Source organism: Saimiri boliviensis, chromosome 1 (genome assembly GCF_048565385.1).
Source record: "Saimiri boliviensis isolate mSaiBol1 chromosome 1, mSaiBol1.pri, whole genome shotgun sequence".
Classification (NCBI taxonomy): domain Eukaryota; kingdom Metazoa; phylum Chordata; class Mammalia; order Primates; family Cebidae; genus Saimiri; species Saimiri boliviensis.
The window spans coordinates 43,362,842-43,389,303 of record NC_133449.1 but is presented as its reverse complement, the minus strand read 5'-3'; the positions used below and the strand labels follow the sequence as shown (position 1 = coordinate 43,389,303).

General features: G+C 38.1%; 1 protein-coding gene across 3 annotated transcripts in view; it reads right to left on the bottom strand.

The window, feature by feature from the left end:
* PLEKHH2 (pleckstrin homology, MyTH4 and FERM domain containing H2) overlaps positions 1–26,462 on the bottom strand; it is a 139,311-nt gene that overhangs the window by 22,402 nt on the left and 90,447 nt on the right. For all 3 annotated transcript variants that reach the window (XR_012516917.1, XM_003926764.4, XM_074396592.1), the window contains 9 exons: positions 26,092–26,172; positions 20,404–20,583; positions 17,206–17,314; positions 15,359–15,471; positions 8,776–8,955; positions 6,364–6,461; positions 4,475–4,652; positions 3,418–3,573; positions 1,489–1,586 (listed from right to left, as the gene is read on the bottom strand). Coding sequence is in view for 2 of the 3 variants with exons in the window: in XM_003926764.4 (XP_003926813.1) it covers positions 1,489–1,586; positions 3,418–3,573; positions 4,475–4,652; positions 6,364–6,461; positions 8,776–8,955; positions 15,359–15,471; positions 17,206–17,314; positions 20,404–20,583; positions 26,092–26,172 (1,193 nt within the window). In the remaining variant the exon portion in view is untranslated. The remainder of the gene's footprint in view (positions 1–1,488; positions 1,587–3,417; positions 3,574–4,474; positions 4,653–6,363; positions 6,462–8,775; positions 8,956–15,358; positions 15,472–17,205; positions 17,315–20,403; positions 20,584–26,091; positions 26,173–26,462) is intronic.

The window sequence follows — 26,462 nt, the reverse complement described above, 5'->3', positions numbered from 1 at the left end:
CCAATAATTCCACCAGGCTCTGGGTCTGACGTTTTACAGATTCCTTAATTTACAGAATATAAGATTCAAATAAAACCAGCAAAATACCATTATTTTGGTATAATTAATGGGAGCTGGTCAGTTAACAGTGTTTATTAAGTACTACCTTCTGCTAATATATGAAAGAAATGAAAATATTTAAAAAGAAAGAAAGGAAATCTAGTTCCTGACTCCATGCCAAGGTATGCATCCATTTTATCTGTAAAGAAGGTGTGTGCTTCGGCTCCTCTGGCATTTTCTCAATTCCTGACACAAGCTGAGCAGCCTCCCTCTACAGGCCTTTGAACATTCTTTTCTATGCATTTTGATGTTCTCACTCCCATCTCCTTCTGAACTTAGCATAAACATCATTTCCTCAGAGAAGCCTCCCGAGGTCTCCCGTCTAGGTCAGGCTCACTGTTGTGTGCTCTTACTGTACCTCTCTCTTCCTTCAGATAACTTACTATATCATCCCCCATTCATTAGAGTGAGGATATGCCCAACAACAGTCCTCCTCACTAACCCATAGATTCCAAAAGATCAAGGACTGGGTCTGTCTGTCTTTATTACAATTTTACTCATAGCATCTAGCTAAGTGATGGGCTTATAGTTGAAGCTCAGTGAACACCGAGAGAGAGAGAGAGAGAGAGAGAGAGAGAGAGAGAGAGAGAATGAAAGACTGAGAAGGAATAAATATGAATATAAAGAATATATGATTTCCAAAAGACTGAGGCAAACACAGATATCTCTTCTTACTACAGATCTGTAGTAGGTATTTAAGTATTCAGTCTTTATGAAAAATGCAATAATATTGTTAAAGGAAATTATGAGAGTGAAAAATGCATCCTTGTATCAACTACTCTAAGAGCAGCTATTTTTTTCTGTAGTTTTTCTGCTTGTGTGTGTGTATTTTTTGTTTGTTTGTTTTGAGGCAGGGTCTCACTCGGTTGCCCAGGCTGGGGTGTGGAGTGCAGTGGCACAATCACGGCTCACTGCAGTCTCGACCTCCTGGGCTCAGGTGATTCTCCCACCTCAGCTGTCTGAGTAGCTGGGATTACAGATGCACACCAACATGCCTGGCTAATTTTTGTATTCTTAGTAGAGGTGGGGTTTTGCCATGTTGGCTAGGCTGGTCTCGAACTCCTGACCTCTGGTGATCTGCCCACCTTGGCTTCCCAAAGGATTACAGGAGAAAGCCACCATGCTTGGCTGAGACCTAGTGTTTCTAATATTTGTTTAAAGGCATATTTTTATAAAGTATAATTATTTATGACATTAAGAGACTAGAATTAGAAACAAAATTTTATGTGACAAGGTTTTTTCCTATAGAAACAGAGTTATCATTTTATAGAAAGACAAACTTAAAAATAAATAACTTTTAAGGCTACTGAATAGAAAACTAAACAGTAGGTGCATGATTTGAACATACTGTATACTCATACTTTGGCATCTGGACACAGTATTACACACCTGTTTTTGTATGTTAGACGAACAGTCCTTGTACCTTCACATTTTCCAGGCTGCTGTTCTTTGGAAGCCTGTTCCCATTTGGAAATAATGTCACAAATCTAGAAAGAAAGTGGAAAACTGAGATTTACAAGACTTTTCAAGTCAACATTTTTTGAAGACAAGTGTGTCTGTAGACTGAAATTTTTCAATTTATATGATCAAACCAAACATACTCAAGCTTTTTGTTTTCAGCATCTGTGCAGCTCCGAGTTTAGGATGTAATTACAACTTGCTCTTTGGTCCACTTATCCTTTTGGACACACATTAACTTTGGACTGTGGCCATGAATTTTTTACTTAAAAAGGAATCTTAATGCACGACTGCCTGAAACTGGAAACAAGAACATTCCAGGGATTTTTTTCATGATTTGGTCACTGAAGAAGCAACTTTTTCACCTTCTGAGTTCAAAAAGATTGTAATAACTGAAGTGATGAGAAAGAAATCTGAAATATCATTTATGGAAAAGGTCTAGACCCAGGTCTAGCTATTTGGTTTTTCCTTCTCTAGGCCTCAGTTTTCTCATTTGCAAAATAAGTGCACTGTTTCTCTAAAGTCCCTTGTGGTTCTATAATTCTATTTTTTTTTCTTTTCATTGAGATGGAGTTTCACTCTGTCACCCAGGCTGGAGTGCAGTGGTGTGATCTCGGCTCACTACAACCTCTGCCTCCTGGGTTCAAGTGATTCTCCTATCTCACTCTCCCAAGTAGCTGAGACTACAGGCGCCCACCACTATGCCCGGTATTTTTAGTAGAGACAGGGTTTCACCATGTTAGTCAGGCTGGTCTCAAGTTCCTCACCTCAAACGATCTACCCACCTTGGCCTCTCAAAGTGCTGGGATTACAGGCATAAGCCACTGTGCCTAGCCTAATTCTATATTTCTAATTATTGCCATTACTAAATGGAAGCTCTATTAAAGTTATTTTACTATGATCTAGAAAAGATTCTTTTAAAATCTCTCCCTCTTCATTTCCACAGGTCTGTTTTCTTTTCTTTTCTTTTTTTTTTTTTTTTTTTGAGATAGAGTCTTGCTCTGTTGCCCAGGCTGGAGTGCAGTGGCGTGATCACGGCTCGCTGTAGCCTCAACCTCATGGGCTCAAGTGATTCTAGTGCCTCAGCCTCCAGAGTAGCTGGGACTACAAGTGTGCACCACTACATGGGGCTATTTTTTGTATTTTTAGTAGAGATGGGTTTTTGCTGTGCTGCCCAGGCTGGTCACAAACTCCTGGCCCCAAATGATCTACCTGCTCCGGCCTCCCTAAGTGCTGGGATTATAGGTGTGAGCTGGTGTGCCAGGCCACAGGTCTGCTTCCTAAACCATTTTTCATTTCCAGCTCAGGCCTTCCCTAATTCCCAATGCTGAACTTAATCTCTCTCTTTCTGTGCAAAGTTCATAGCACTCTTAAAACTTTTACCATTTTCAACCCTAGTTCAAGGTTATCTGTGTATAAGGCTGCTCTTCCCTAAGCAGGTTTTAAGTTCACTGTGGGCAGAGACTATTTCTGATCCTTTTTTATTTCCCACAGAGTCCAGCCAGCCACTGGGATACAATAAAATAGTTCAGTCAGTATTGCTGAATAAATGAAGAAAATGGAAAGCCATTTTATTAGAGCTTGTACATACCTACCCTTATTATCCTAATATTTAGAGTATCATTACCATTACTAACACTTTTACTGTCTTTAATATGAGTGTGTATGTGTAGGGATTGTGTATTAAGAATTCTATGGGTTCAACAAAGTCCTGTATTTTTTTTTCTTATCATGGAGATTCGATTGCTTAAATTTTTGGAAAACTCCTGAACTAAACTTCTTACAAAATTTACTCTTCTTATAAAGAGTAGCTTCTTTGCTATTCTCTGGGCTTGGTTCCCAAAAAGGACTTGGCTTCACCTTGATGTTTCCTTGAAGACAATGCTCTAAATCTCTGCCAGAAGGATCGTCTGTGAACAACGCAAATCCAGACTGTGCTGGCTTCCTCATTCCTGTGTCCTGGTTCAAAGTATTCAAAAATTCTTCCACTGTGGTAGATGCATCAAAACCGACTACCTAGACAGAAATAACAAAGTGGTTCTCTTAGTAAGAAATATGTAGTTTCAAACTGAGATTTCAAGGATAAAACAGAGTGTACTTGATGCATGATTAATGATAGCACATATTTTTCTAGGTGCTTTAACTTTTTTTCCCCAAAGCTCCTCTGGAGAAAATCAATAAGGTTACCTCAGCAATCAGCTTGCTGAAGAATAAAAAATCTCGGCTTCAGCCAACAGACATGAATCAAAATCGAATGATCAACTGATAGCTATACATATTTTGCAAAGATATTATGCTTACCCATTAGAAGCAAACCAAGAACTATAGTACAATATGCTATCTTTAATCAAATGGAAGAATATAAACAAGAAATACATTTAAATAAATGAACACTTTTATGTATTTAATGTTTGTTTCCTTGTAGGCAGTTAAGTATCTGATTTCTGTGATAAAAGGACTACAAAGACTAATTGCTAGTTTGGGAACATGTTCGCTTCAATTAACAAGCAAGCATCTGGATCTGAGAACTGGAAGGGCCCAGTGAAGTTTTCCCAGATAATTTCTGAGACTTGGAGATTTTAAAAGGGACTAAACCCAGTATCAGTAATTATTTTCACACCTAGCAGGTATACTGATGGGAGAAAGCCCCAACCAAAGTGTTTTTTATTTTCTCTCCATCAGAATCATAATGGTAGCGAAGCCCATCACTTATTCAGTTCAATATAGATTTGTTATTAGTGTGAATCCTTTGTAGCAAAACTGTTTGAAAACTCAGCTATTCTGATAGGAAGTCTAAAATATTTGCATGTTTATCACTGCCAGGTGCTGACAAAAGTAGGCAGAGAAGTCCCTGTTCCGTATAACAGAAGCTGTACATAGACGTGTTGGCTAAGCATATTTTCATCAGGTAACCTACCTGGTATATCCCATTCATGAAGTGCACAGGTATACTAAAGGGCAAAGAATGGTGATAAGGGTTTCGGAGAAGAGTTGAAAGAATTTCCATCCTTGAGGGTCTTGCTTCTCTGTCACCATTTTGTTGCGTTCTTTCTACACATCTCTGGCAGTAAATGGCATATTTTCCAAATTCTGTCCTGTAATACAAAACTTAAGATAAAATCTAAGAATAAATTTAATAGACAACCTAATATATGCAACCATTAAGAAAGCATCCCTTGTACTTTATTACAATGGATTGGGCTAATTTCAACAGCAACTTTTTTTTGAATGATAATACTAAACTGGTGTAACTTTTCTCAAATTCTAGCTTCTTTATTTTTGCAACTGCCTGACTCAAACGTCCCCACAAAGCATTCTTCATCTTTACTGTATTATCATAGTCATAAGCTGAATTTAAAATGACCAGTTATAAGTCAATATATAGTGATTTAATATCAACAAATATAAAAAAAGCAATTGCATGAAGAATAGTAGAGAGTTAACTTATAAAAACATGTTACAACAGAATTCTCTTCTGAAGAACATGGTGGTTAATGCTTGACTGTTAAGTATACAAGTATAAAAATATTATACAAGTATAAAAATATTAACAGAGGTTATCTTTAGGTAGCAGCAGTGGCTCACGCCTGTAATCCCAGCACTTTGGGAGGCCAAGGCAGGCAGATCACCTGAGGTCAGGAGTTCAAGACCAGCCTGGTCAACATGGTGAAACCCTGTCTCTATTAAAAATACAAAAAATTAGCCAGGTGTGGTGGCACATGCCCGTAGTCCCAGCTACCTGGGAGGCTGAGGCAGGAGAATTGCTTGAACCTTGGCGGTGGAGGTTGCAGTGAGCCAAGAATGTGCCATTGTACTCCAGCCTAGGTGACAGAGTGAGACCCTGTCTCAAAAAAAAAAAAAAAAAGTCTTCAAACAAAAATATTTTTTCTTTATCCTACAGAACACTGCATTTGTTAAAAAATGTTAAGCATCAGACAAACTCATTAGAGTAAATAAATGTAAAAGTTGGATAGAGATTTTATTTGCCCTTATTTGTTATATATAAATTTTATGGCTTATTCAAGCACCTATAAAACATGTTTGTATTCAAGTGCCCTGTAGGCAGATCTTGATCTGGGGGCTCCTCAGTGACTGCAACTGAAATAACATGACCTTTATCACAGATTATCTTGATCACAGAGGCCCCAAAATGTATTACGAACTGTAGAATATTTTCCTTTTGCTTCCAAGTTGGGTTTTCGTTGTTGTTGTTGTTTGTTTGTTTTACTGTGTTTTAGTCCAAGAGTTTATTTAAGCAACCTAACACAAGCCTCTTGGTGGATAAAATGACCCTGGATAAGCCTTGGCTGAGTGACCTGGGCCCCACTGTAAGAAAGCCATTCTGGAAGTTGAACTTTAAATGTCTTTTTCAAAGGAGTAACAATTCTGAAGTAATTCAAATACATACAGTTAGAAAAGGAGGGAAGACCATGGGAGAAATTTTCCACATAAAATAATTCAATGTGGAGAAAAATAGTAAAAGGGAAAACTAAGGAAACTAGTTGCTTTTATTAAATGAATACTTACTAATGCTAAGTCATTCATACTTGAAATGCACATACACTTTTCACTTAAAAATATTCTCTTGTCAGTTTTTCAAGCATTTATTGCAATCTTCTGCAGGAGGTAACATAACAAAGGGATACTTTCCAATCTCTACATCAATGATAACCAAAGGCTTCCTGTACCAATATTTGTTTCATACATTCTTCTGAAAATGTACGTGGCAGGTCATTAAATACTTATGATTTTTCGTAGACTTTCAGAGACCACATAAACAGTTCAGCTGGCTAGTATTCTGCACACCTGGAATCTGCATTCCTCTTTAGGTGAAGCCTGAGGAGCCACAGGAAAGGATGATGGGGAAGGAAGAGCCCAACGCAGAGTGCCAAGAGCTGCCAGCCCTGGGCAAGGAGAAGCACCACAGGTTAGATATAACATCCCAGTCAGAGATCCAAAACAGAGTTAGTGCAATGGGCTGATGACAGTCTCTCTTAACCCCAAAACGTTTTGCTTCTTTCACATATGCATGATCTCTTTACAGCATTTATAATAGGTTAAAAACAAAAAACTACATTGGGTCAGATCTATGATCCATCTAGTTGTGTATATGGTTTGACCAAAGTACAAGCAGACATGGTGCTCCTTTTGACATCACACTCAAAGATTAGGAACTCTGTTTCTTTTTTGTTCACTTATGTATTTACTCATTCATTAAAATACAAGTAATAGTTGTGAGAAAGGCAGATTGCGAAACAGTAAAAAACACATGCCCTAAATCAAAACCAATCTACCTATACATACATCTCTACATACACAAATAAGGGACAAGTATAAAAATGTTAACAGAGGCTATCTTTAGATAGCAGCATTATATGTGATTTTTATTTTTCCTTTGCTCTGTTCTGTATTCTTCTTTCCATATTTTTCAAAGAAGTATAAAACACGTTACAACAGAATTCTCTTCTGAAAAACATGGTGTTTAATGTTTGACTGCTCAACAAGGTAAAAAAAAAGTCTTTAAACAAAAATAATTTTTTCTTTCTTTATCTTATGAAACATGCATGGCCAGGTGCAGTGGCTCCCACCTGTAATCCCAGCACTTTGGGAGGCCGAGGAGGGTAGATCACCCGAACTCAGGAGTTCGAGACAAGCCTGACCAGCATGGTGAAACCCTGTCTCTACTAAAAATACAAAAATTAGCCTGGCGTGGTGGTGGGCACTTATAGTATCAGCTACTCAGGAGGCCAAGGCAGGAGAATCACTTGAACCTGGGAGGTGAAGGTTCAGAGAGCTGAGATTGTGCCACTGCACTCTAGCCTGGGCAACAAGAGGAAAACTCCGTCTCAGAAAAAAAAAAAAAAAAAAAAAAGCATTAGACAAACTAATCATTAGAGTCAATAAACATAAAAGTAGGATAGAGATCTTATTTGCCCTTGTTTGTTATATATCATTTTTCAGTCATTTAAAAAATGTTATTTTAACAAAGAGGGAGAAATAGGTATTGTCCCTGACCTTAAGGAGCCTACAGTCTACTAGGAGACAGTTATATATTTAAATAGTAAATTACAACACAACATGGTAATACCATGTATTAACTTTTTAAAGCATAATCAGCGGGAGGAATGAGTCAGGGAAGGGATCACAGGGAATATGTTGCTTGGGCTGGACTATAAAGTCTATGGGAAGGAAGCAAAAGGAGGGATCCAGATAACAAATACCATCAGGTGCAAAGTGGAGAACATTGCAAAGGCAGAGTGTGTTTGAAGGATGGGCAAATTTATTCATTGACTGTATGCTGGAGGCAGGAAGTGGAGAAAGAGGGGACCAGGGGAGGTAGGTTATGAAGTGCTCTTATGCAGATGAAGCTTAAGTTTCAGATTCCCTCTTGGGCACAGGCTCTGGGAAAGGCCTTGTTAACTGTGTTTACAAGGTCATATGTTTTCTAAAATGTGCAAAAGTCTTCCATTTCAAGTATTTATCTTAAAGAGCATTTCACCAACTGTTTAAGCTTCAAGTCTCACAAGACCTGGATCCAACCCTGAGAATCCTGTATGCTAAGGTAAGAAATTTCTGATTTATCTTGTGGCTAGCAGTGAGTCAATACAAAGATAAAAGCAGGTGTTCATTGAAGAATAAACACAGATGACTACAAAACACCTAAAAAATATATTTAACTGTACTAACAAAGAAATGAATCCTGGATCAATAGTGAAACATCATATTTCACCTGGAAATAATTTAAAATATGCTGCTTATTGTTGAAGATAAATGAAAATTCTAAAAATGAGTTCAAAGGAATTCGCTGAAACTGTACACAAGATTTAGGTTCAAAGATGTCTACTGTAGAGGTATTTATTACTGTAAAAATTTGGAAAAAACTAAATACATAGTAATCAATGTTAACATAACCATTAATGTTTTGAAGAATGTCTAAGGATATAGGGAAAATGATTATTTTCTATAGTTTAAAGAAGTAGTATGAAAACTGTAACTCCAGTAACATAAAAACTGTGAGTATGCACACACCAACATACATACAGTTATATACAAACACATAAATATACAAATAAACCGAAAGTTAGATATCAAAATATTAATAGCTATTTTTTCTTCTGCACTTTCTGTATTCTCCAAATATCTATGCTGAATGTGTATCACTCTTACAATCAGAAAAACAATATCACTTTAAATTACGTGTATACGTATCAATACTACCTGCAATGGTCCTGGTTGATTCTGTGGCTGTCTTCGTCTTGTCTGCTTAATAAGCTGACAGCAAATTTCATTCTGCAGCTCAGGATGTGTCAGACAGATTTGCAAAGCACTCTGGGCTAGAGATATGTGGTAATCAATTGCAGGGGAGTCAACTGCAGCATTTATAAAAAGCTGGCAGGTCTGAATTAAACAAAAAAGAGATATATTCAAGGTGAGGCGTGATTAGATTTATTCCGCATGAATTATATCGCTTCTCTTTTCAGCAGTTTTTGTTTAAAATGATGGGAAAGGATATATAATGATAACACTAATCAAAAGAAATCTGGAGTCACTACAATAATAGCAGATAAAGTAGATTTCAGAGCAAGGAATTCTGCCAGAGATAAAAAGGGTCACTTTATAATGATAAAGGGGCCAGTTCATCTAGAAGACATAACAATCCTAAATATCTATATACTTAATAATGAGCTTCGAAATACATATAATCTCATCTGGTGTATTTTTCATTTGGTCATTGTATTTTTCATCTCTAAAAATTCAGTTTGGGTTTTTAAAAAATATCTTCTTAAAATGTTCATGCTTTCCTCTACCTTCCTGAACATGTGAAGTATGGAGGCCAATCTCCAAAGTGGTCCTCCATGATCTCCATATCTTGACATTCTGATTCGTAGGTAATTCCCTCCTGGATTCTACCAGGGTTGGTCTGCGTGACCAGTAGCATGTGGCATGCCATTTCTAAGATTCACTTACAAAAAACAATGCGCTTCCATCTTGGTCACTTTCTCTCTTTCCCTGTTAGATCATTTGCTCTGAGGAAGGCTGCTGCCATGTCTTGAGCAGTCATTTGGAGAGCCGCATAAAGTGAGGAACTGAGGCTGCTTTGCCAACAGCCATGTGAGAGTTTGAAATCCTCCAGCCCCATTCCAGTCTTCAGATGACTGCTGCCCCTGCTGACAGATTGACGGTACCTTCACGAGACTATGAGTCAGAGCCACTCAGCTTAACAGCTTCCAGATGCCTGACCCTTCAAAACTGTGTGAAATACCAAATGTTCTAAGTCACTAAGTGTTGGGGAAATTTTAAATGTAACAACAGACAACAGACACAGAAATGTCCTTATCTACCATCACCTGCATCATTTCTAGATATGATTCTAGGATTACTTTTTCTCACCCATTATATGTCATACTTGACCCAACTGTCTGTGTGCCTCATGATCTTTGACTGGATGCAGACGTGTGAATTTTATATTCTTGGGCGCTGGACTTTTTAGTATGCTTTAAATATTTTTTAGCTTTGCTCTGAGATGACAGTTAAATTACTTGGAAACAGTTTCGCTCTTCCAAGGTCTCTCTTAAGTTTCTCAGAGTAGGCCAGAACAGCCTTTAGCCTAGGACTATCTGGGCTGCATTCCTGAGGCAATCACCTTCTGTGTACTCCCTTTGATGTCCAATGTATCAGAGATATTTTTCATTCTAGAAGATGGGATAACTATTTCCAGCTCTGTGTGAGCTGGAATTTTTTTTTACCTGTGTCCTTCTGTCCTCAGCCTCAGGTACTTTCCTCACACACCCACATGCTTATCAGTTCTCAGATGAAAACTGAAATCTCCAGAGTTCTCCCTCCCTACCTCCCTCTCTTTAGCTCTCTCCTCTCAGCCCAGTGATTTTTTTTTTTTTTCTTTCCGAGACAGAGTCTTGCTCTGTTGCCCAGGCTGGAGTGCAGTGGTGAGACTGCAGCTCACTTCAACCTCCACCTCCCAGGGTCATGTGATTCTCCTGCCTCAGCCTCCTGAGTAGCTGAGATTACAAGCACTTGCCACCACATCCAGCTAATTTTTGTATTTTTAGTAGAGACAGGGTTTCCCCATATTGGCCAGGCTGGTCTCGAACTCCCAACCTCAGGTGATCCACCCACCTCAGCCTCTCAAAGTGCTGGGGTTATGGGGTGAGCCACTACACCCAACCAGACCTGTGAAGTCGAACTACCTTGGCCTTCTCACATTCTGAACTCTGTCTCTACAACTCAGGAAGACTGCCAGACTCTATTTGGGTGCTCTCTCTCTGCACAGCAGTCTTGAATCTCTCGACAGTAAACTGCAGCAATCACAAGGCTTATGTCATTAGTTTTCAGCAGAATCTGCCCTGCACTGCCTACATTCATGTCTGAAAACCACTGGCGGGCAAAATCTAGTCCCCGTGGCTCCATCATGGCGCAAAGTAGTTCTTCCTTTTTATCTTCTAACTGGTTGGTGCTTGCACACATAAAAGTGTCTAATTTTTGCTTATTTTGTGCCTCTCGCTATCTTACCAAATTCTCTTTCTGTTTGTAGTAGTTTTTTAATTTGTTCTTTTGGGTATTCTGGGTATACAAATACACCATCTGTAAATATTTTCATTTATTGCCTAATTACATAGGTTAGTTCCCTAACATAATGTTAATAATAATAATGACAAACTTTATATAATTTATACTTTAATTGAAAAGTTTAAAAAATAATAATGGGACACATTTTTGTCTTTTTCTCACTTAAGTGGAAATGTTTCTAACATTTCTCCATAAAGCATGATGCTTGCTTTTAGCTAAAACAGAAATATTTTATCATGTTAAAGAAGTATCTATGTATTGCTCTTGTATAAATGTTAAATTTGTCAAATGCCTTTTCAGCATCTTCAGATATGATTATCTACCTAATAATAAGAAATATTAATAGATATCCTAATACTTAGCCATCCTTGACTTCCTGGAATAAATCCCTTTTGATCATGATTTAATATTTTTAACATTAATAAATGTTATTGACACATAATAGCTGCATATATTACTGGAGTAGTACATGAGTTTTTTGATACATGTATGCAATGTATAATAATCAAATCAAGGGAATTGGGATATCCACTGCTTCTACCATGTATCATTTGTGTTGGGAACATTCCAAATCTTCTAAGTATTTTAAAACATACTCTAAATTCTTGTTAACTATAGTTGCCTTACTGTGCTGTTGAACACTAGAACTTATTCTTTTTATGTAAATGTATTTTGTACCTATTAACCAACCGCCTTTCATCCCTCCACCCTCTACCCACTCTGGTAACCACCATTCTATTTTACCATCTACTTCTATGAGATCCACTTTTTTAGCTCCCACCTGTGAGTGAGAACATGAGAGATTTGTCTTTCCGTGCCTGGCTTATTTTACTTAACGTATGGGCTCCAGTTCCATCAATGTTGCTGCAAATGACAGGGCTTCATTTTTCTTAAGGGCTGAATAATATTCCACTGTGTATATATACTGTATTTGCTTTTCTTTTCTTTCTTTTTTTTGACACAGAGTCTTGCTCTGTCACCCAGGCTGGAGTGCAGTGGCATGATATAGGCTCACTACAACCTCCGCCACCCAGGCTCAAGTGATTCTTGTGCCTCAGCCTCCCTAGTAGCCGGGACTACAGGCATGTGCCACCACATCCAGTTGATTTTTGTATTTTTAGTAGAGACACGGTTCCCCATGTTGGCCAGGCTGATCTCAAACTCCTGGCCTCAAGTGATCCACCTGCCTTGGCCTCCCAAAGTGCTGGGATTACAGGCCTGAGTCACCTGGCTCAGCCCATCTTATGTATTCATCTATTGATGGACACTTAGTTTGATTCCATATATTGGTTCTTATAAACAGTGCTATGATAAATATAGGAATTCAGATATATCTTCAATATACTGACTTCCTTTCATTTGGCTATACTCCCAGTGAGAATGCTGGATTACATGGTAGTTCTATTTTTAGTTTTTTTGAGGAACCTCCATACTGTTTTCCAGAGTTGTTGCACTAATTTACATTCCCACCAATGGTGTATGAGTTTTCCTCTTTCTCTGTATCCTTGACAGCCTTATTATTTTCTGTCTTTTTGATAACAGCCATTTTAACTGGAGTGAGGTGATATTTCATCATGATTTTGATTTGCATTTCCCTGATGATTAGCAATGCTTAGCATTTATTCATATACCTGTTGGCCATTTGTATGCCTTCTTTTGAGAAGCATCTATCGAGATCTTTTGCCCATTTTTAAATTGGATTATTTGTTTTTTGCTATTGAGTTGAGTGATTTAATATTCTTAAAATGATGTTGGATTCTGATTGCTATATTTTATTATTTTTGTATAATCTTTGCTGGGTTTCCATACGAAAGTGACACTTACTTAACAAAGAGAATATGGTGATATAAAATAATGATTGAGGATTGCTTCAAAATGATCCAAAGTTAGGGTACAGTAGGGAATGGGAGACTAAAACAAAATTGGTCATGTGTTGATGACTGTGGATCTGAAAGATGGGTACTTTGGGCCTCATTGTAATATTCTCTGTACTCATATACGTTGGAAATTTTCCCAAGTAAAAAGTAAAAGAAAAACCTGAATTTGGAACATTTTCTTCCTTTTCTATGCTTTGGGACAATTTAAACAGCACTGAAATTCTCTACACATAAAGTTTGGTAAACGCCTCTGTTTAGATTTTCAGTTTCCTGTGGAATCAATTTTGGTCATTTACATTTTCTTATAAAATTGACCACTTCTTCGAGATTTTCAAGTATATTTGTATAGCCTTTCTTGCTTTAGGTACTTGTGTATTCTACAGGTGGATATTTAAAAATTTTTAATTATAGAGATTTAAAAAATGTATAAAAGTAGAGAGAACAGCATAATAATCACTCATGTACCCATCACCCAGTGTCAATAATTACCAGCATTTTGCCAAACTTCACTACCTTCCCACCTCTATTTTCTTTTCTTCTGGAGTATTTTAATGTATATCATATTACTTTACCAATAAATACTTAAGGCTGGATCTCCAATTGATAAAAAATTTTTTATAGCCATCATGCCATCATCATGACCCCCAAATTAACAATAATTCCATAATATTATCTAATAAACAAATGGATTTTTTGAGATGGGAGAAACTTAGGTAAGAAAAAGCCAAAAAAAAAAGAGACTGAGGCTCCAAGAGACTAGGAGAAAATGAAGTAGTACCAAGATCCTGGGGTAGAGTCCAGGCTTGGAAATGCAGAAGGTCCACCATATTCTGGGGCTAGAGGAGTGGAGGAGAAAAGAGATGAAAGGTTGCCTGTCAATGGGAGGGCTTTATGGTGGTCATGTCAAGTCTGATGTCCTCCAGTTTTCTCAGTGAAGTAGAAGGTAAGTTTCTCTGCTGTATTATTAGGTAGAGAGTTTGAGAGGGATGTGATCACAAAGAAGCACAGAAAGTTGGCTGCAAGGGATGAGGACCATGAATTTATAGTGGCATCAGGCTACATGGCTGTTTGATGCTCTGCAGCACTGCACATCTGGTTATCCCAGGAGCAGAAAACGTGGCACTGATCTAGGTTAGAATCTGCTGAAGAGTGCATGGAAGTATGGATCCCAAGGAACTACAAGAATTAATAGGAGCAAACCAGACTGGATAAGGAAGGAAGAAAAGCTAAGACACAGTTATCGTGATCTCAAAGAAAATAAATGGTTCAAAACAAAGGTCTTAGAGATGAAGAAAAAATGAAAGAGTTAAAAAAAGTAAGTGAGCTTGTAGGCCAGCATTCTGGTTAAAGAAAGAGATATTAGAATTGAAGCTTTTAGAGGTGATATACTTGTGAAGAATGGTGAAGTCAGGTGTGGACATGGAGAATGGGATAATGAAGGAGACTAGAGGTGAAACTTACTGGAATTAAGGTCAAGAATCTTAAAACCATAGCATTGGTGAGTGAAGTGATAACAGTAATTTGCAAGACTTCAGGTAGAGAACGTGAGTTGGGAGTAAAATCCTTAGATAATTTTTCTTTTCTTTTGAGACAAAGTTTCACTCTTGTTGCCTGGGCTGGAGTGCAGTGGTGTGATCTCGGCTCACTGCAACCTCCACCTCCTGGGTTCAAGCGATTCTCCTGCTTCAGCCTCCCAAGTAGCTGGGATGACAGGCATGCACCACCATACCCAGCTAATTTTGTATCTTTAGTAGAGATGTGGTTTCACCATGTTGGCCAGGCTGATCTCAAACTCCTGACCTCAGGTGATCCACCCTCCTCGTCCTATCAAAGTGCTGGGATTACAGGCGTTAAGCCACCACGCCCAGCCCTTAGAGAAATTTGAAGAGTTACTGGAAGGTAACTGATGATAGAAATGGAAGAATAAAGAGTGCTATAGTTACTTGGCAAGAATAAAGAGTGCTATGGTTAGAAGTTAGGGATTTCTAACAGAGATTGAGGAAGAAACGGAGAGTAACACTAGAGAGGAAAGAGTGCTGACCCCTCTCCCAGTGCTGCACTTGGTGTGATGTGAAAAATTAGAGGTTAAAGGGGAAATGATTAATCTGATACTACATTGCCCAAACCACATATATTAATAGTTTATTTCACTAAATCCAAAATCCTCACTCAGAAAGCATATTAAATTCACCTAATTTTATTTCAATGATTTTCTTAATAATAATAATAATAATAATAAACACATTTTGAATTTTCTGGGAGTAACAACTTTTGTAACCCAAATTGTTATTTTTAATTTTTTTCCAATGAAATTATTTAACAACATATAGGTATTTTACCTTAAATAATTTAATAGCTTCTGTCTGTAGGGCTTCAGAAGGTAGAGTTGTCAGAGGGGAAATGATTCCTTCTTTGCTGTGACACAAAGTGGGGTGTCTCCATATCTGAGAGGCTAAATGCAGAATAAAATATAAACAGAAAACTGAATAAACCAGTTATTTTGGCCTCCCATTAAATTAATCCTTTAGACATTAGCTCATTCGGGCTTGGCTCACAGCTTTAAGTCACAAAGGTCAGAAAAAACCCTTGGCAACATTATTTTATTTTGGTTGCCAGGCCATTGGGACTCTTCAGCGAGTTTCTGGTTTTTTTTTTTGTTTTTTGTTTTAGTTTAAAATTTTTCCATAGGTTTTTGGGGAATAGGTGGTATTTGCTTATGTGAGTAAGTTCTTCAGCGGTAATCTGTGAGATTTTGGTGCACCTATCACCCGAGCAGTATATGCTGAACTTGACTTGCCTCGCCCACTTCCCATCCTTTCCCCCTGAGTCCCCAAAGTCTACTGTGTCATTCTCATGCCTTTGCATCCTTACAATTTAGCTCCCACTTATGAGTCAGACATGTTCCTGCTTTGGATAATCTAGAAGAGTTGGGTCCTAATTTACTAGGCTGCAATAAGTCTAGCAGGGTACTACCACATTGCTTAAATGTGCTAAAGATTGGTGACCCAGGTAGGGGGCATGACTATATATGAGAAAGAGCTGGGGAAAGACCTAGAACTTCTCTAGAGGAGAAGCCAATGTAGAAAGAGACATAAAGAGGAATTTGAAGGCATTCCTGAAATCAACATTTATTAAATTCCTATGTTGGACATAGCAAATAAAATACGGTCTCTCTTACTATGTAAAGGATAGGATAGGATCTAGACTCTCAATGGGGAACTCTTAACCATAAAAATTAATTTGGGGCCAGGCACAGTGGCTCATGCCTGTAATGCCAGCACTTTGGGAGGCTGAGGTGGGTGGACTGCTTGAGCTCAGGAGTTCAAGACAGTCTGTGCAACATGACAAAACCCCATCTATACCAAAGATACAAAATCAGCTAGGCATGGTAGTGCACGCCTGCGGTCCCAGCTACTCAGGAGGCTGAGGCAGGAGGATTGCTTGATCCCAGGAGGCAGAGGCCATAGTGAGCTAAGAACACTGCACTCCAGCCTTGGTGACAGAGTGAGACTTCGTCTAAAAAACAAAACAAAACAAAAAATTTCAATGGAAAACTATAAATGCTATAAATCTTTTGGCTTCCCTGGGCCATACTGGAAGAAGAATTGTCTTGGGCCACACACTAACAATAGCTGATGAGCTTAGAAAAAAAAAAACAAAAAAACAAAAAAACAAACTCAAAAGGAATTTCACAATGTTTTAAGAAAGTTTAGGAATTTGTGTTGGGCCACATTCAAAGTCATCCTGGGCCTCATGCAGCCTGTGGGTTACAGGTTGGACAAGCTTGCTATAAAATAATTAAGGGACAAATTGCATTAGGACATACTTATAACATTGACAAAGCGCCTTTTATGAGCCAGAGGCAGGGCTGGCTGGGGGATCTCCTAAGGCTAGGTGGGGTTTCGCAATGTTGGTAAGGACTGCCAAGGAAGGGGGCATTCCAAACAGAGGAGCAATGGGAGGAAAGGCAGAGGGAGGTGATGGGACACAGCCCAGTGAGGAATGATGGTGTCCCTGCAGCCAAGGAGCCACAGAGAGAATTCTCTCCCATGAAGAGCAAAGGCAATGAAAAGGTGGGTTTATTTCAGGGAAACAGGTACCCATTAAGTGAAAATTCGATCAGGCTAAGGGGGTTGAGATCCATTTCATAAACCATAAAGCTTTATTTATATGTTTATGAACTTACAAGACTCCCCGTCTATATTTAGCAATTTGCAAACCAGTTGTTCAAATTCAGATCCAACATTTATATTGTTGCTTCCAGCTGCAACAGTCAGATGATAAAGCCAAGTATCCTTGAAACCAGAACATATTAATAGAAATGTTAAGATATAGTTTTGATTATTTAAAGAAAAAAACAACTTGCATAAACAGTAGAAAACTTTGAGATGGAAAAGAACAACTTGATTTAATTTTAAAATAATAATGAAGAGCCATTTATTCAAACAATTCCCAAGCATGCTCACTTGAACTTGCTTATGTTACCTTTTCCCATTATTCACATTTTTCTTATTTTCTTCAGATGCTTCTTAGAAAAGCATGACAAAATTAAGAAGAATACATGTTAACAGACTAAATACAACCAGCTGATATTCTTTTACAAAATACAATAAATTCTATTAAATTTAAAATCTGACTCCCAGAGTGATATAGAATATTTTGGAAATCCAGAACATTTAAAGAAAACATAATATCTATCTTATCCCACTCACCCAAGATTACTGGCCTTTTTTCTCTACAGAAATGTATATGTAGATTACATTTTTACATAGTCGAATTATTCTAAAAGTAGAGGATAATTTCTGAATTTTAGTAAGATAGTACAAGCACTCTCTCGTTCCTAGAGATTCTTTATAAACAAGTTTTAATGGCTGCAGGATATCCTATTACACATATGGACATACCATATTTATTTAATCAATTTCTTCTTGTTGAACATTATAATAGTTACTAACTTCTCACTGATAAAAAATACTGTGCCAGCTATCGTCTTTTAACTAAAAAGGAAATGTTATATTTTCCATGTTTAAAATATTTCAAAAGTAAAATCATTCTAAAAAGAGTATTATAGGCTGGGCACGGTGGCTTATGCCTGTAATCCCAGCACTTTGGGAGGCGGAGGTGGGTGGATCACCTGAGGTCAGGGGTTCGAGACCAGTCTGGCCAACATGGTAAACCCCGTCTCTACTAAAAATACAAAGATTAGCCAGGCATGGTGGTTGGTGTCTGCCTGTAATCCCAGCTGCTTGGGAGGATGGGGCAGGAGAATCACTTGAACCTGAGAGACAGAGGTTGCAGGGAGTCAAGATCGCGCCACTGCTCTACAGCCTGGGTGACAGAGTGAAACTCTGTTTCAAAAAAAAAAAAAAAAAAAAAAAAAGTATTGTGTCAAACAAACTATACATAAATTTTTGGCTGCATTTATTAACATTTTCTTTTTCTTATTTATTTATTTATTTTTGAGATGGAGTCTCACTGTTACCCAGGCTGGAGTGCCATGGTGCAGTCTCAGCTCATTGCAGCCTCTGTCTCCCGGGTTCAAGTGATTCTCCTGCCTCAGCCTCCCAAGTAGCTTGGATTACAGGTGACTGCCACCATGCTCAGCTGATTTTTTGTATTTTTTTAGTAGAGATGGGGTTTTACCACAGGCTGATTTTGAACTCCTAAACTCAGGTGACCTACCTGCCACAGCCTCCCAAAGTGCTGGGATTACAGGCATAAGCCACCGTGCCCAGCCAATCTTTTCTTAGTATACATTTTTTTTTGAAATAGAATTATGAATCATTACCAGGGCATGAAAACTTTTAGGAACTCTTGAAAAATATTTTCAAAGTACTTTCCAAAGCATTTACACTAATTTCTATTCCCACCAGCGATATATAGGAGTGCTTCCCTTCTCATAGCTTCACTTACATAATTTTTTAAACCTTTATAATCTGAGAGACAATAAAAGCTTTATCATGTTTAAATGTGCGTATCTTTGATTACAGATGAGCATAAGCATTCATTAGCCATTAAATTCTTCAGTAAATTGTTCATCAGGCCCTCTTCCCATTTTTCTACTAGAAACATAGTCCTTTTCAAACCAAATGAGAGGCAACGGAGGCTTCAGGAACACAGGCTCTGTGGTTAGAGACAGGGGTCTAACTTCAATTCTGCCTCTTGCCAGATATGTGGCCACAGGAGAGAGCTTCAGTCTTTCCATCTACAAATGGGAGTATGGTCACCTCCCACAGAGGATAATTGGAAGGATGAAGAAGAGACATACTTAGCACTTGGCCTGATACATGTGCTCAAAAACAATGATTAATAGCAACAATAATAATCTGTAAAGAGTTGTTTATATGTTAAAGATACAGGAGCCATCCATGAAATATTTTGTTTTCTGTATCATCTTTTTAGTCATTTTTTTTTTAATGGTCAAATGATCTTTATTTTTTTATTTAAAAAAAAATTCATTTATTTTACTTTAGGTGCATACTATATCTGGCATTTCTCCCCATGTTATCCCTCCCCACCCTCCCCTCCCTCCCCACACCCCGCTGTCTCTCCCTTACCCTCCCCCAACTGCCCCCAGTGTGTGATGCTCCTCTCCCTGTGTCCATGTGTTCTCATTGTTCAGCACCCCCCTATGAGTGAGAACATACGGTGTTTGGCTTTCTGTTCTTGTGTCAGTCTGCTGAGAATGATGGTTTCCAGATTCATTCAAGTCCCTACAAAGGACACGAGCTCATCATTTTTTACGGCTGCGTAGTATTCCGTGGTGTATATGTACCACATTTTCTTTGTTTAGTCATATTTATGATAATATTTGATATACAGAAGTATTTCAATATTTATAGCCAAATCTATCAACCATTTGCACTCTGATTTCTTACACTGCCTTTTTGTTTTCTTAGAAAGTACTTCTGATTCAGAAATTAAATAAAGGCCTTTTAAAAAAATAGTTTCATTGAATTTTCCTAACTCTTTAAATTCATCTGGAAATGATTTTGCTATCTGTATGTTACACACAAAATCATTTTCTATTGTATCTAAGCCCAAATTTTGTTGAAAATGAATCAGAAACATAAAATGGAGGCCTTAGATTTACTAAAAAATGTTCAATCTGAGAGAGCCACATTTTTAACATAAGGTCCTTTAGCCATGCACTTCCACGCACTAATTTCAGCCTTGATACCACTTTTACCAACAGGACTGGAAAACGACACATTTGAACAAGGCGGCTCATCTCCAGGGAGGTAAAGAATCTCTGAAAACAGAGCTGAAAGTCTATAGCAAAATTTTCTTCCTTATTTTCATTAAATTGATTTGACAATTATTACCAATATCTGAATAATATTAGTCTACATCACTCTAAATCAACCGATATGTCTTAGAATACCTTTTCATGCTTGGATCCAATTAGGAGGTAAGTCGGACCTTGGTCTTTGGGATGGATAACGATGGTATAATGTGTGGATAACAGACTACGTCCACTGGCTTCATAATCTTCATCTGAATCACAAGATCTGTCAACCTCTTCCACTTTAGCCTCCCAGAGTTTGATCTGACCTAAAGGAAACTAAAGTAAATATTAGTAATCGTGAGGAAGGCACTTTCCAAATCTTTTCTTACTAAAAAGTTTCATAGTCCTTTTCATTTTTACCTTTATAAAGCATACCTTTTAAATTTGTATTTTATTTTCCCCCCCTTTTTTTTTTCTTCAAGAGATAGGGTCTCCTCTGTCTCCCAGGCTGGAGTACAGAGGTATAATCAGTAACCTCACTGTAACCTCGAACTCCTGAGCTCAAGGGATCCTTCCTTCTCAGCCTTTCAAATAGCTAGCACTACAGGCACATGCCATCATGCCCAGCTAATTTAAAAAAAAATTTTTTTTTTTTTGGAGATAGGGTCTTGCTACATTGCCCAGGCCAGTCTCAAACTCCTGGGCTCAAAGAATCCTCCTGCCTCAGCCTCCCAATGTGCTAGAATCATAAGTATGAGCCACCACTCCAGCATAACATACCTTTTTAAAAATGATGCCTAGAGGCAATTTGATTATCTGCAGTATAACAAAAGTAGTGGCAACAACCAAAGAGCCCAACAGTAATATGAAAGAACAATATATATACTAGAGATTTAACTTTTGAGGAAAAAGCAAGATGCTACTTCTGAACAATAGTTCAGATGATTCAGCTATAGTAAAATTGTTAAAGGAGGCAGAAAGAAATTATTTAGGTAGACAGTTAGGGTAAAGTGAGTCCCCAACAGAAAGCTTTCCTTTTAACAAAAAGGAAAGATAGCTCAAAGATAGCTCCCCTTCTAAACTCACACAGTTCAAGGAAATCACTTCTCTTCTAACAACAAGTAGCCTGAAAGAGCAGATAAGGAAAACACAGATAAGACAGCTTCAGCACAGAAGGAGTGGGGAAGGCCTCCTGGGTAATCACCAAACTTCACACTTATACAATGGGTCCCCAATAAAACAGAGAGCCTTACTAAGCACATTCTTTTCCCTTTGGGTACACTAAGATAGGGAAGCTAAGAGCAGACTGCGGGGGGATGCCTGCAGCTGCAACAAGATGGGAACAGACACAGAAACTCTCCCTCCCAGAGAAGCAGGGCAAAGAAACACAGACTAAGAGTCAGCCTATGTGGTCAAGGAATGGGACACGAGCTGATAAAAAAAACCTCTGCTCTGCACAGACAGCACACCTAGTCCCAACTAAACCATCAGGAGGATAGGATATCCCCTCCTTAAGAGCCCCCTCCTCGCTAGCCCATTTATAAAAACCCTGACATTTTTACTACAACTTGGCAACCCACTAGGGACCCCCTCTCTGTGATGGAAAGCTGTCTTTCCTTTTGCGCTATCTATTAAACTCCTGCTCTAAACTCACTCTGTGTGTGTGTGTGTCTGTGACCTCAATCTCCTTGCCTGTGGAACAAGAACCTTGGTATTTTCCCCATAAAACGAGGCTGCTTCAAAATGACCCATTACCTAGTTAAGCAACTAGTAACTAGTAATAATTCACCAAAACATTCATTTGACTTCTTCCCCCCACAGAATTGATCAGCAGTTTGATTAAGTTATTGGATCAAAAGGACAAGTGTATACATAGTCTCAAAACCATTCATTGAAAAGAAAAATATCGTTCCTAGAAAAAATAACAAGATTAGATAGATAGTACAAAAGGAACTATCATCCCAAAGGAGCATTCTGAGGCTCTTTACTAACGTAATATATCACAAAATGATGCCATGAATTTCTCCATCTTAAGGGTAAGAAAAACTTCCTAAAGCCAATTTACACTAAATTTTATCTATGCTTTTATTGACATAACCAACTATAGCTGCTGCGCTGAATATCTGGCCTATCTATTGTTAAAACTTTTGCTCTAATTTAGTACCCTTATTCCAGGAAAATACATGGTCTGCATCAGATTTATAACTTCTAAAATCTTTGGCCAAGTTTGCAACTGGAGTTTCGAAAAAGTTCATTCTAACTACAAGGATATTCACATCAAACATTTTCATGGTAAGTTTCAGGGCTCAGTGCTCAAGCCCTTCTTCCATCTATGTTCACTTTCTGGGTGACCTCATCTAAGCTCATAGCTTTAATACCAGCATATGTTAGCTACTCCCAAATTTATAACTCCACTCACTAACTCTACTGAGATGTTGGATAGCTTCTCAAACGTAACAGCATCTCAGACTTACTTTGGTAAGTCTTCTTTAATAACCTGTTCTTCTCAGTCTTCCCCAACTCAAGTTGTTGGCAATTAATATCTATTAATGTGCAAAACCTTGGCATAATTGCTGACCCTTTTCTGTCTCTCATATTGACTTTTCAGTCAATAAATCTTGTCAGCAAGGCTTTCAGAATCTGTCTAGAATCTGGTCACCTCTCACACATCCACAGCACCACGAAACCACAATCCCTTCTCACCTGAATGACTGCAGTGGCCTCCTAATGCATCTCTTCCTTATTACCTTTGGTCTATTCTTAATCAGCAGTACACCTGTTAGACACAGGCAAGATCGTATCCCCCTTCTGCTCAAAGCCCTCCTGTGGTTTGTCATCTCACTCAGAGCAAACGCTGGAGGGTGGCATTCTGCCACCCTAAAAGATATCACCTTGGCGTAAGAGTTATTTTAAACTAAAGGCACTTTTAAAAGCAGCAGGTGCAAGAAGGGCATTCTGACCCTCTCTGCCTTTCTTCCACAGGGCAGGAGATAAAACCCCTAAATGAAAGCTATCCTCCTATACCAGAAGGAAAACAAGATTCCTGTCAAGATGGGAAGCTGAGACCAGGGGAAAGTTATACAAACAACCCTTGTTAAACCAACGCTTATCTTCCTCATCACTTCTCCATCCAACTAACTACCCTAGCCTAAGGCTCTTTGCCTGTCACATTTTCACAATTTATTACACTTTGTCCAATTCAGTATGTTAGTGTTCAACTTTAAGTCTTTGGATCCTCATTGCCTTAGGAGGGCTCCTGTGTGATGTAAAACTTACATTAAATAAATTTATATGTTCTCTCCTGTAATTTGTCTTAATGTGAATCTAATTCTCAGGCCTGCCAAAAACCCTAAGAAAGCAGAGGTAAAATTCTGCCTTTCCTAAAAAGCAAGCTTTTAAAAATAGGTTGAAGAAAACTAATTCTATTAATACTATGATAATACATAACAATACTAACCTAATTGGGTGTTTAGGCACACATCTGTTTCATCCACCCTAATACTTAAAGATGGTTATTCATTCTACCAAAGGATGCACGATGCCTTGATAAGCAGCAAATAGACCTAGTGGTTTCAAATGTTTTTATTTAATAGAAAAAGACAGATACAGATTAAAAGCAAATTATTTTGGAAACATTTATAGCAAAAAATGAAGTAGGCCTATACTTATTCACATATATTCTCAATACTTTTCCAGTGTTTATAATGGATTTCTGTTCATGTATCCATTCTTCTGACTTGTTGCTTCTGTGATCAATGCTATCCATTTTTATTAAATTATTTTTCTATTTATAAAAATACATGCTTACTACAGAAACTTGGTAAGTATGGAAAGGATTTAAAAAACAAAGAAACCATCCACATTACTGTGATCACAGATAATTATTCAACACTTGGTATAGTTCTTTTTCTGTCTGCTCTGTTTGTTTTTATTTAGATGTATCGGACTGAGATAAAACTCAGCATTCCAATCACCATCCTCTAAGATCTCATAATTGCAGAGAAGTTGGGAACTGAATTTGCCAGAACCTCCTTCCCTGTGATGGTTCCCAGTTAGAACTTCCTATAAGAGAATCTACTTGAAGTTTAGAAGGTGAGGGTAGAAGAATCATTATTTTCCTGGGACTGTTGCGGCTAGATGTTGGGGCTCATGTGAGATTCACTGAAGCTTCCCAGTGAACCCTCGAGGACCAGCTGCCTTTGGTCCTTTGGCCAGAAATCTTCAGTGTTGACTCCTTACCTTCATTGGCGCTTTCTCTAACCTTTACCCCTGACAACTTTTCTAAAAGTTATGTAAGTTATAAAACTTTTCTAAAATTTATGTATGTCCCCAATTCTATATTAAAACTTTTATTTTTGATTTTTTTTGAGATAGGGTGTCACTCTGTCACCCAGGCTAGAATGCAGTGGTGTGATCACAGCTCACTGCAGCCTTGATCTCCTGGGCTCAAGCAATCCTCCTGCCTTAGCCTCCCAAGTAGCCAGGACTACAAGCATGCATCACCATGGCTGGATAATTTTTCTGTTTAGTAGAGATGAGGTTTTGCTATGTTGCCCAGGCTGGCATTAGAACTTTTACACCAGTAATACATAGAGTGGTTTCTGTTTTCTTGATTGACAAGTTAGGATTACACTGAGTATATAATTTTGTATCATACATATTCAGGTAGCATTTGTATGTGAGGATTTTCCCACACTACTTCAGAGGTTGTTTGTGTGTTTCTTTGGAGACAGGGTCTCATTTTGTCGACCAGCCTGGAGTGCAATGGTGCGAATCATGGCTCACTGTAACCTCCACCTTCTGGGCTCAAGTGATCCTCCAACCTTAGTCTCCCTAGTAGTTGGGACTGTAGGCATGCACTACCATGCTCAGCTAATTTTTAAATTTTTTTGTAGAGACAAGACCCTACTGTGCTGTCCAGGCTGGTCTCAAACAATCCTCCCATCTCTTCACCTCCCAAAGTGCTGGGATCATAGGCATGAGCCATCGTGCCTAGCCTCAGTATTGTTTTTAATGGTTGTACTGTGTTAACCTCTACCCCATTAGCAATGCTGAGTATAAAGGCATGTATTTTAAATACAGATGATCACACCTGAGAGTGTAGTCTGTTAAAAGACAAAGAAAAATACTAACTGTCCCACATGGTCACTAGACCAAGAAGTTTAGTCTCATTAACACAGCAATCAGTCACAGGCTGCTCTTCAGAGGAGTGAACATTATTATATTATTCAAGTACTCATGGCCCATGTTGGTTCAATTTTTATAGTTTCAATTATCCAAAGGCGACACAGAATACCCATAATGATGACTGGGCATACATTTTACCTTTGGGTAGATACCCCATCTTTTTATTCTGAAAGTAAAAGTAATTTCAGATTCTTTTGGGAAGGGGATTAGTTTAAATATCAATAAACAGAATATAAACAGGCAGATGGATGGGTAGATAAGTGGTATTCAGGAATTTGAGGGCCTGGGACAGAACTAGATTCTTTTTCCTTCTTAGGTTTTCTTTCCTAACTTGCTGCTTCCTTCTCTCAACCTTATCTGGCCTGTAAGAAACTGGGAAAATACAAGAAACTGATGGCTGTGGGAGGGAGTAGAAGACTTTTCTAGGTCTTAGAAGATGCATTAATTAAAAGTTGCTAAGGCTTATAATTAAGAAACAAGACCCCTGGAGGTGTAGGTGATAGACCCTTGTGTAATTATCTCCGTTGAACCAAATTGTACCAAATTTCAACCTCATAAAGATTCTGACGTTTTACAAAGTAATAAAAGAGTGAAAAGGAAAACTTTAAGTCTTAACAAAAAGTTACTTCAATTAGCATATTAAAAATATATACATACCTTATCTTCTTGACTCCGAAAATAATATAATGTCTTTCCTATTAGCGTACACCAGACTCTCTTGGAGTATCCATGTTTTACCTGAAATCATATTACAATGAATTGTAAATGTAGCCCTGAACTCTGACACCTTAAAGTATAGCTTATACACTCTATTTGAGTTTCTATAAGTATCCACTTTGCCCAGATATAAGTAATACTCCAAATAGATTGTCCAATGCTGTTCAAGATTTACCTGCTGCAGCTTGAGCACACATGGACATAAATATGGAAACAATAGACACTGTGGACTACCAGAGGGTAGAGGGAACTGGGGTGGCCAGGTTAAAAGACTACCTATCAGGTACTATGCTCACTTCCTGGATGATGGA